The 10,001-nt window shown below is 52.3% G+C and overlaps 1 protein-coding gene across 1 annotated transcript; it reads right to left on the bottom strand.

Annotated features, from left to right (window-relative positions):
* Nucleotides 1–2,239: 2,239 nt before the first annotated feature.
* UNCX (UNC homeobox) lies at nucleotides 2,240–9,065 on the bottom strand. Its single transcript, XM_058157777.1, has 3 exons — nucleotides 8,660–9,065; nucleotides 6,091–6,266; nucleotides 2,240–3,274 (listed from the first exon to the last, which is right to left on the bottom strand). The coding sequence occupies exons 1-3, from the start codon at nucleotides 8,943–8,945 to the stop codon at nucleotides 2,240–2,242; spliced, it is 1,497 nt and encodes a 498-aa protein (XP_058013760.1). The 5' UTR covers nucleotides 8,946–9,065.
* Between the last annotated feature and the right edge of the window lie 936 nt (nucleotides 9,066–10,001).

Consider the following 10,001-nt stretch of genomic DNA (forward strand, 5'->3'; position numbering starts at 1 on the left):
CCTTTCCAGTTTACCATCTCTTCCTTCTCGCTATTTCCCTTTAAGCAAAAGAGTTTTTTTGTTGGGTTTTTTTCCCCATTTCGACCGGATTTCCACACACATCCCCACTCCTTACCTCTCTCATCCCCTCCAACTTTCTTGCTTTTGATCTAATTATTCACTATCCCCTCCCCCCCTCCCAAGCCCGGTCTCCTAGAGAGCAAATATCAGAGTCACTGAGCGAAAATTATGTAAATATTATTAAAGGGACTCAGGCTTAGAAATTCATTTGCTTTCGACAGAGAGGACAGAAAAAACGGGGCGCGGGGAGGGGGGGCGAAGAGAGAGAGAGAGAAAGAGAAAGAAAGAAAGAAAGAAAGAAAGAAAGAAAGAGAAAACCGTTCCCGTTCTTCTGATTATTTTCAATTTATTTGCAAATAAAGGCCTGATGACCAGAAGGGATCAGAGATATTTAATGAGGCTGTAAACATAATTCCACTGTGCACAGACTCACCAGAATTAATGGTTTTAATAATTGGCAAGACAATTTCAGGGGAATTGGTTGGAGTTTTAAGCGCCCTGCAAATTTCAAGAGACGGGGTGGGGCGAGACAGATAGATTTTAAAAGGATTGTTGGGTTGAAGGCTGCGGTGGCAGGTTTTTTTTGTGTGTGTGTTTTTTTACTCTTATTATTATTTTTAGACCCAGCCAAGTTTGCTAATATATCTTTGGTGCAGCTGTCTTCCAACCCCCAAAGGTTCCCCAAGGACCCCCAACCCTATTAGAACAAATGCGTTCGCCTTTTGTATAAAGAGAGAAAGAGAGAGAGAAAAGGGGGCGAGCATTTGCGGCGCCTGTCCTATTACGCGCGACATATGATCAATAGGCTGATAACGCCACAACATCAATATAAGCGACAGAACAATGAAACATATCATTGGACATCTATCTTAATATAGCTAGCTACAAGAGGACTGACAAAGGGGGGAGGGAGGGGAGAAGAAAAGAGGGAAGCTCGGCCCGGGAGGGGGCCGAAGCCAGCCCCCTCATGAAAATTCCGGCCCACGTCTTCCCGTCTCCGCTCCAATATGCGCGCCCACCTCCCTCAGCTACTGAGGCTATTATTTTCCAATTTCAATTTGACACCCCAGCCTTTCATGCTAATTCTATTATTGTAGGAAGTTTATGTGATTTCATATCACTAGAAATCGGTAATGTATAATAACCCTTTGGGCGAGAAAAGCGGATCCCCGCAGCCGCCAACGGGAAAATAATTACTTTCATATCAAAACGCACCAGGAGCTGGCCTGGTCCTTGCAGCCTGAAGCTGCTAACCTCGTGGGGGACTGGGGGTGGAGGAGGAGGGGGGGTGAGAAAGGAGGTTAGGGGGAGTGACGGCGAGGCTGGCAAAAAAAAAAAAAATAGGGAAAGGGGTAGCCTTGGCGGAATATATTTGTAAAGCAATGAACCCGTGGAGGGCATAGCTAGAAACAAGCGTTAAAAGGTGGGTGTGTTTTTTTTAAAAAGGGTTTTATTTATTTAAACAAACCCGCCACTCCTTTTGAAGCTACGCTTTCAAATCCAATCCAAAATTATCCTTCCTCCCTCTCCGTTTTAACCAGGAGGTTATTGTCGTTTCTTTAAAAAAAAAAGGGGGGGGGGTATTTTTTTTTTCTTTTTTAAGCGAAGACGAAGAAAATGCCAGGTCTGATTTTTAAACAGTTTTTTATTTATCAAAAAAAGTGTGTTATTTTTTCTCTTTTTTTTTACATATATAAATATCTTTAAACATTTTTGCAATTTACAAGGTTTGAGGAGTCGCTGTTGTGTCTGGTTGGTGGAGGGGGAATTTTTTTTTTGAAAAAACAAACAAACAGTTTGCATTCAGGTCAAGTCCAGCTTCGGGCAAAAAAAAACCCCTCCCTCCTGCCTCTCGAAACTTCTTTTGGGAAGGAAACCAAAAAGAATAAAATGAAATAATAAACAATTTTAAATCTCCCCCCCACAAAAAAGAATCGGTCACCTGATTTCAAGAGGGCAAAGTTAGAACCTGGAAAAGTTTGTTTGGAGGGGCCGAGAGGCGAGAAGAAGAATGGAAAAATAAGAGGTGGCGAACCAAGGGATGGACAGAATCTAGGAGGAAAAACTTTGGGAATGTGATACGTTTCGACTGATCCATTTGCCCCACCCACCCACCCGCCCGCAAGGAATCTAGCAGATAAAGATGCTGATCTGGCCCCTCCCGCCCCGCCCCCCCTTCCTAGTCCATATCCACCTCCTCACAGTCTAAACAGTTGGTCTCCGTTGCAGTTTCTCTCTCCGTCGTGCGGCAATCCGGACTGCCTTTGGCGTAGCCGGCCTCCTTGGGGGACGACTTGGGGGCCGCCGTCGGGCCGCTGCTCCCGTCCCCCTGGGAAGCCGAGTCGACGCCGTAGGGCGCGGGAGAGGCGGCCGAGGAGCAGGAGGCGGCCAGCGGCGAGGCCAGGACCTTCCTAGGCAGGGAGACGCCGCCGTCGCCCGGCGTGGAGATAGCGGCCGTGCTGCTGCTCTTGGGGGGCGCGGGGTCCGGGCTGGGGTTGGCGGCGGGGAGCGGGGAGCCTCGCTGGGGCGCCTCCTGGGCCGGGTTGCTCTTCAGGGCGGCCTGGGGCACGATGAAGCCCAGCGGCTGCGTGATGGGATAGAGTAGAAAATGGCCCTTGCCGATCAGGGTGCGCGCCGCGGGGGCGCAGGGGGCCAGGGCGGGCGAGAAGTCCAGCGCCGCTTTCCGCCGCGGCGGGGAGTCCGACAAAAGGCTCTCCACGCTGAAGGGGTTGAGCTTGGGGTAGCCGCCGGCGAGGGCAGGGGGGCCCGCGCACTCCGATCCTGACGGGCCCCCCGGGTGGTCCTTGGCGGCGCAGCGACCCGGGTAGAAAGCCGAGGCAGCGGCCGGGTCACAACCGCCGGTCAAGGGCGCGTGGTGGCCGCTGCTCGAGGGCGTCTTGCAGCCGTCGGGCGGGTCCGGGGAGAGGCCGCCGCCTCCCCCACCTCCGCCACCGTCGCTGTCGGAACTCTGCGTGCTGCTGTTGACTGAGAGGCCGCTGGGCGAGTGGAGGCCGCGGGCCTGGCCTTTCAGCAGCTTCTTCTCGTGCTTGCGCTTCTTCTTCTCCATCTTCTCCAGTTCCTTGCGCGCGATCTCCTCGGGATCCATGGGCTCCCCGCTGCAGGTGGTGGGGTGCGAGTTGTGGGCCGGCCGGCCGGGACCCTTTTTAGTGTTCTCTTTCTTGCGCCACTTGGCCCGACGGTTTTGGAACCAGACCTACACACCGGAGGAGAAGGAGAAGCTGTTAACAGCTGGGCTCCCTCCCCCCACCACCTGGAGGCCGGGAGAGGGAGGGGGGGAGAAACCCGGGTCGGGCCCTCCGCGCCTGGGGTCGGTATGGGAGATGCAGGCGAAGCACTAAAAAACAGAATTAAGTCTTTGGTATCTGCAGCGGTCTGCGCGCCGTCTTTTGACTGATAATTCGGAAGAAAACAAGGGAAGAGCGTCTTGGTTTGGTTTTTTTTTAAGAGACGGGGGCTTCTATCCCACAGGCCAAAAAAGTTGGCGGAAGGCTGAGAAGGGAAGGCGAGGAATTGAAAAGAGAAGAAAGCCAGGAGATCCCGGTCAAAATATCAGAGCCCCCCCCCCCATCTCCTGGTTCTTTCTTCCCTATCCACGAGAATGGGTGGGGGGATTAGGGGAACTGAGTTTCTGCTTCTCCACGCACCCCACCCCCCCGCAATGCTTGCAAACAGCCGCATCTTTGGCCAGCAGCATCCTTTCTTTGCCGTTCCCCAAAAGGCGGATTTGGGCCTGGTGAGCGATCCTATGCGTTCTCGATTTCTACAACGGCTGGAGGGGGGAGGAGGGTTTAGGTTTTTTTAAAAAAAATAATGAAAGGTCTCTGCCACTAGCGGGAGAGAGCAGAAATTGCGCGGAAAGGAAGAAAAAAGTCAGGAGTGGAGAACTTTATAGTAGGAGAAATTCGCACGCAGCCACCTTCTCCTTTGAGGAGCGGATAGCGGGAAGGTGGGGGGGGCTTCACCACAAAGGCCCGAGAGTTTGAAGACCCCCTAACAAACCACAAATTTAGGAAGGCGTGGAAGAGGAAAACCTTGGAGGAGAATAGGTCTCCTCGGTAGGAGCGCATCTCGCTGGGTTTTCGCCAGGCGGTGGCGGAGATTCAGCCCAGCCGGCGTTTTCTCCTCAGTTCCAAGGCCGCGGCCGCCGCCTCCTGGCTAGGATTTGTTTGGGGAGGGGGAGAGGGAAATTGGGGGGGGAACTTCTGACCCCCGTCGGAGATCAAGGCTTGACGCCCCCTCTCCGAAAAACCAAAAGCCAACGTCCCGAAGGAACCGGCCATATTTAGCAGTCCTCTTCCACAGTTTTAATTCCAATTTTAAACCTAATGAGATGGGAGAGAAAACGCGGAGACGACACGATTTTTAGCCTGGGGGGCTGGTGGGGGGACTGAGGGGTAATCAGCTATTTATGAGAAAAAAATTGGGAGGAGAGAGAGAGAGAGATATCTCAGAAGGGAGGTTGAGCATCAGTGATTTGACATTAGCTCTTCAACCGGAAAAAATTCAATGTTTTTTTTTAAATTGCATATTATTTTTTCTAAATCGTAACAGAACAACCCTCCTCATCTGTCTTTCCAGTCGCTCATTCCCACTGTAAAACTCAACGGAGGAAACTAAAAAAAAATTAAAAATAATCAGGTTTGGTGGGCGGGGAGAACAACCATCTAAGAACCGTTCGTTTAAATAATCCGTTTTCCAAACCAAACGGCGATTTAAACGCCGGGAAAATTCTGGCCCTTGTTGCGTTATTTATTTTATGTTTTGTTTTTAAGGAAAGGGGGCGAGGGAAGGAGAGGGGTCTCTTGGATAGCCGGTTTTATTTCAGATTCTGATTTTTAGCCGTCCCCAAGTTAAAATCGGCTGGGCTGGGAGCTGATTGCAAATTCCTGGGTTGTATTTTTTTAATAACTACCTCGGTGTTAGCTTCCTCCAGCCCTTGTCAGGCAGAATTACTAATTATCGTATTAGAGGGGAAATCAAGGATCTTGACTTCAGTCAAAACCCTTGAACAGATTGGATAAAAGGATTTGGAAATAGAAGAGGTCGAAAGGAGGCAGGGAGGGCAGAAGTATTTTTTTTGACAAGGCCTGCTTGGATTAATGGGAACCTTACTAGTGGGAAAAGGCAGAGCATTGGGCAATGTTTCCTTTCCTTTTTGCGTTTTATTTTGCGCGCCCTTCCAACGAACGCCCGACATGCATTTCAGGGCGATATCGCCTGGATAGGGGTATCTTTTCTGATTTTAAGCTTGCGATTTCATTCCAGGGGCCTTTGGTTCCTGGCTTTGGGTGGGGAAGGGAGATCCTGGAGGGGTTTGCCAAGTTGAGAGAGCCCTCCCCTCCTTCCGCCAGCCTTCCAAATTCAAACCTTGGGTTCTTGAACCCAATTAATTGGCCCCTTTGAAGCTCGAGTGGGGTAGAGTATTAAAAGCTGAGCAGAGGCGATGCGTTTGCGGGTGGGTGAGGAAGGAGAAAGGGCCGAGGAATGGAATGAAGTCACAGGGAGGGAAGGAGGAGGAGGAGGAGGAGGAGGGGGGAATCCAAGGAACAGCGTGGATTTAAAAACACCCCAGAATTTATCACTCCATGCTTACAGCCCCTATCCCATCCGGCCGCCGCCCCCCACCCCCTACAAATGCAAAATGCTACGTTTATCACATCAGGACTTTTGTAGAGATCTAAAGCCGATTCGTTTGATTCAAATACTTGCTTTGTGGTTTTTTGTTGTTTTTTGAGAGGGGGAGGAAATAAGAAGGAAAATAACCCCAAGAATTGAAAATTCGCCCCCTCGCTGAAGGAAGAGGAGCGGACAGTGCAAACCGCAGGCCTCGAAGCCGGAGAAGCGTAGGAGCGACCGCAGCTTCTCCGCCTCGGCCAGGGCCTGACTCGGCGGTTGTGGCCAAAGACGGAGGAGAGGCAGGCCTGCTTAAGCCCCGGATGACGTGGCGGACGAGGCTTCCCACGCAGCCCTGGGCCGGCGGGGAAGGGGGCAAGCGGCAGTCCGGTTTACCTGCACTCGCGACTCCACCAGATCCAGCCGCAAGGCGAGAGCTTCCCGCATAAAGACGTCGGGATAATGGCTTTCGTTAAAGGCTTTCTCCAGCTCTTCCAGCTGCCAACCCGTAAAATTCGTCCGGGTCCTTCGTCTCTTGCACCCGGGACTTTCCTTGTCCGGATCCACCGAGTCTGGGGAGGGAAAGCAGAAAGGGAGCTAAAGGAAACGAAGGTGAACCCCCCCACCAAACAAACACACACACACACACACACACACACACACACACACACCTCCGGTCGTTAGGAATCTCCTTAGAAGCGTTTCCACGCAGGAATATCTTGGAAGAAACATACATACATACACGTATGTATGTATGTATATATGTATATATGTTTACACACACACAATGATATATATATATACACACACACATAAACACACACACAATCAAAAAAAACCTCCAATCCCAATGCAAATTCATCTGCCCTACATCTAAACGTTTCACCTTTTTTCCCGTTTATTTTATTTTAGAAAAAAAAAATATTGCCGCCTATTCGCCCAGAGCGGCTCAAGGCGACTTCCATTTTTGGCTCCTAAAAGCGCCTTCTTTGGAAACAAAAGCGGCTGTTTAAAAGTGGATTTATTATTCAAGGAAGTGGAAAGGGAGGAAAAAATGGGAATTAATGGGAATAACAAACAGGCAGGCAGAAGCTGCCCGCTCGCCCGCCTTCCTAAAAGAGATTTCACTCTGGCGTTTTTTCCCCTCTCCTTAGAGGTACCTCCCCCCCCACTTGAAAGCTCAGTTTTTTGGGGAGGGGGTCTCGGACGCGTGTTTAAATTGGCACGTGCCTCGTCGCCTCGCCCTTTCCCCCTCCCTCCCTCCCTCCCCAGGTATAAAGCTCCTTTGCCTAAATCAAAGTTTAACAATGGACTTTGTTAGACTGGGGAAGTTTGGCGTTTCCTGCCCAGGGTTGCAGGCTTGGGGGAAAAAAAGAAGGGAAGCTACCAGGCACCAGATTTAAGATTCCTGAGCTCCACCGCGAAGCAGGTTTGTCAGAGAATAGTAATAATTAATCAGAAGTCGACAAAAACGCCGGATTCTGCGGTGCTATGTGTAACCCCATCAAACATCCAGATCTGCCTATCCCAGGTCCTGGGAAAGGACTAGATTAGATAGGCAGAAATGCCAAACCCAGTCTAAAAACCTGGCTGACTGTGCGAATTATTATTATTATTATTATTATTATTATTATTATTATTATTATTATTATTATTATTATTATTATTATTATTATTTGCAGGGGGAAAAACCACCTTATTCCAAACTGCCTATATACTCAGAGGTTACCATAACAGCTCTTAAGTCCTGGGTTAGGACTTGAACTGTTATCCCAGCAAGTGCCAATCGAAGATGAACCAGTAATAGTAATAGCTGTTGTTGTTGTTGTTGTTGTTGTTGTTGTTGTTGTTATTGTTATTATTATTATTATTATTATTATTATTATTATTATTATTATTATTATTATTATTATTATTATTATTATTATTATTATTATTATTATTATGTCCTCTTGGTTAGGACTTTTAAACTGTTAAATTTTTACCGGTCCCAGACTGTGAATCGAATTGAAGATTAAATCTTAAATAATAATAATAACATAATTCCTCTGGAAAAACCTTTCCTCGCAGAGGCTTCCCGGGTCTCCACAAAGCTGCCCTACCTCCAAAGGCCTCGTCGCCATTCCCCCCCCCCCAGTTGTTTGTTTAGACAGGGGAGCCCCTACCCGACAGGATCCCAGCACTCGGTTGAGGGGTCGCGTGGGAACCAAAATCCCTGCCTCTACCCTTTCCTCCTGCGTGGTGGGTCTCTAAACAAACGCCTCCCCACCTTTGAAGTCGTTATTGTGTTAGCCAGGCTCCCTAAGCGCATCTCCTGCCGTTACACGCGCCCCCCCCCACCCCGCCCGCAACCCCACCAGGCACACTTCAAAGATGCTTAGGGAAGATCTCCCAGCCTCTCTCCAGATTCCAGCGGAGAAGATTCCGTGGGACTCTCGCAGGAGCGATCTTGCCTGGACCAGGCGGATAGGACCTTCTTTATTCCTTCCTTCCTCTCTCTCTCTCTCTCTCTCTCTCTCTCTCTCTCTCTCTCTCCCCCCACCCCATCGCGACCCTTCCCCACGGAGCCCTTTCCCTGCTCGGCCCAACTTTCAGGGTTTCTCAGAGGGAGCGTTTCTGCTTCGAAGATGCCCGAATGCCGGCCGCCGGGGGCCTGGGAGGCCGGACTGCAAAGCCTGGCCAACAAAGGCCGCTCTCTCAGCCCCCTCCCCAGCTCCCGTTCAGACAAGCCGCGAGCTAAAATCCCGGGTTAGTGTCCCCCTCCTCAAAAGCAGCTGTCAACTGCAAACACCCGCCCCCCATTTCCTCCATCCTCTTCCTCCTCCCCAGGCTGCAAAGCCTGTCCCCCCCCCCCACCCTCGGAGGAGCCCTCCGAGCTTCGACCTAGGCCGCTGGCTTGGCTGGCAGGCAGGCAGGCAGGCAGGCAGGCAGGCGAAAGCGGGCGGCGGCTCGCCGGGCCACTTACCGGTCAGCTTGAAGGGCTGCGCATCCCCGTTGACGCCGCAGCCGGAGGGGAGCAGCGGGTTGGGGTTGACCACCGAGGCGGCGGCGGCGGCAGCGGCAGCGGCGGCGCAGGAGCCGTTGAGTAATCCGTCGATGGAGAAGGGCACCGAGGCAGCGGCGGCGGCGGCGGCGGCGGCCTGGAGCTGGTGGCCGGCCAGCTCGTAGACGTGGGGGTGTCCGATGGGGTAGGGGAAGCCCACCATGCCGCCGAACTGGGCATGGGGGTGCTCGAGGAGGCGGCTGTCCATGCTGGAGCGGGGCCCGCGGGCGCTCAGCGCAGCTGCTGCCGCCACCGCCGCCGGAGGAGCGCGGGGGTGGCGGCGGCGAGGCGGTGGCGCAAGCCGGGCCGCCCGGGCGTTTTAACTTTAGCACCGGCAGGCCTCCTCATCATTAGGCTCAGGCCCGGGGAATTTGGGACCAATAAGAAGCAGGCATCGGGGCTGACGTCAGAGGCGGGCCGGACGGGCGGGTGGGGAAGGGGGGTGTTGAGCGGGCGAAGGGGGAGCCGACCGTTTTCCATATCGATTGCTAATTATACCTGACATCCACCCTCAATAAACAATATCACAACTGTCACAACAAGACAAGGAGAAGCCGGGGAGGGGACGGTGCGGGGGGGTGTCTCTCTTTGATAAGAACTCTGGCCCCCGAGGGAGGGGCAGGGAGGGCGCAGAGGACAGCCCGGGCCAAGCCGGAGAAGGAAAGCATGAGGGGGCGACGGGGGCGGTGGCGCGCCCAGAGAGGATCCGTGAAGAACTTCAGAGGCTGAGAACGGGAACCTCCGAAACCCTCTCGCAGCATCCCGCGTTCCTGGCGGCCCCCGCCTCCCCCCCCCCGCCCCCCAAATCACTAATAGATTTCCCTGCGTGATGGAAGGAGGGCCGCCCTCCTCCTCCTCCTCCTCCTCCTCCTCCTCCTCCTCCTCCTCCTCCTCCTCCTCCTCCTCGCCGTCTTCTTCCTCGTCTCCCCCAGAAACGTTCCCATTCCTCTGAACCTTTTAAAGTGCTGTTGCTCCAATTACAGAGAGACGTTGAGCGGCAAATAGACTGATCCAATAATAGGAGATTCATCATCCCTTCTTTCCAGGCCTGTCACGATGAATTTAAAACTACAAGCCTTTTCATCTCCTCTCAGGCTTCTCTCTCTCTCTCCCTCTCTTCCCCCACCCCTCTTTTCCCTCCCTCCCTCCCTCCCTCTCTCGGCGAAGAGGAAGAGGAAGGAACAGGGGCCCGAATGGGAAAAGCTAAAAAAAAAAAAATACGGGTTAGCTGGAGCAGAAAGAAGGGGTGAGAATGGGTAGGAGG

Source organism: Ahaetulla prasina, chromosome 14 (genome assembly GCF_028640845.1).
Source record: "Ahaetulla prasina isolate Xishuangbanna chromosome 14, ASM2864084v1, whole genome shotgun sequence".
In the NCBI taxonomy this organism is placed as follows: Eukaryota; Metazoa; Chordata; class Lepidosauria; order Squamata; family Colubridae; genus Ahaetulla; species Ahaetulla prasina.

Excerpts from the sequence above, each read along its gene's own strand:
- UNCX (XM_058157777.1), bottom strand. The coding sequence starts at position 8,945 with ATGGACAGCCGCCTCCTCGAGCACCCCCATGCCCAGTTCGGCGGCATG. Across the intron at positions 6,267-8,659 it reads GCAGCCCTTCAAGCTGACCG|ACTCGGTGGATCCGGACAAG; the intron begins GTAAGTGGCCCG and ends TTCCCTCCCCAG. Across the intron at positions 3,275-6,090 it reads TGGTGGAGTCGCGAGTGCAG|GTCTGGTTCCAAAACCGTCG; the intron begins GTAAACCGGACT and ends TCCGGTGTGTAG.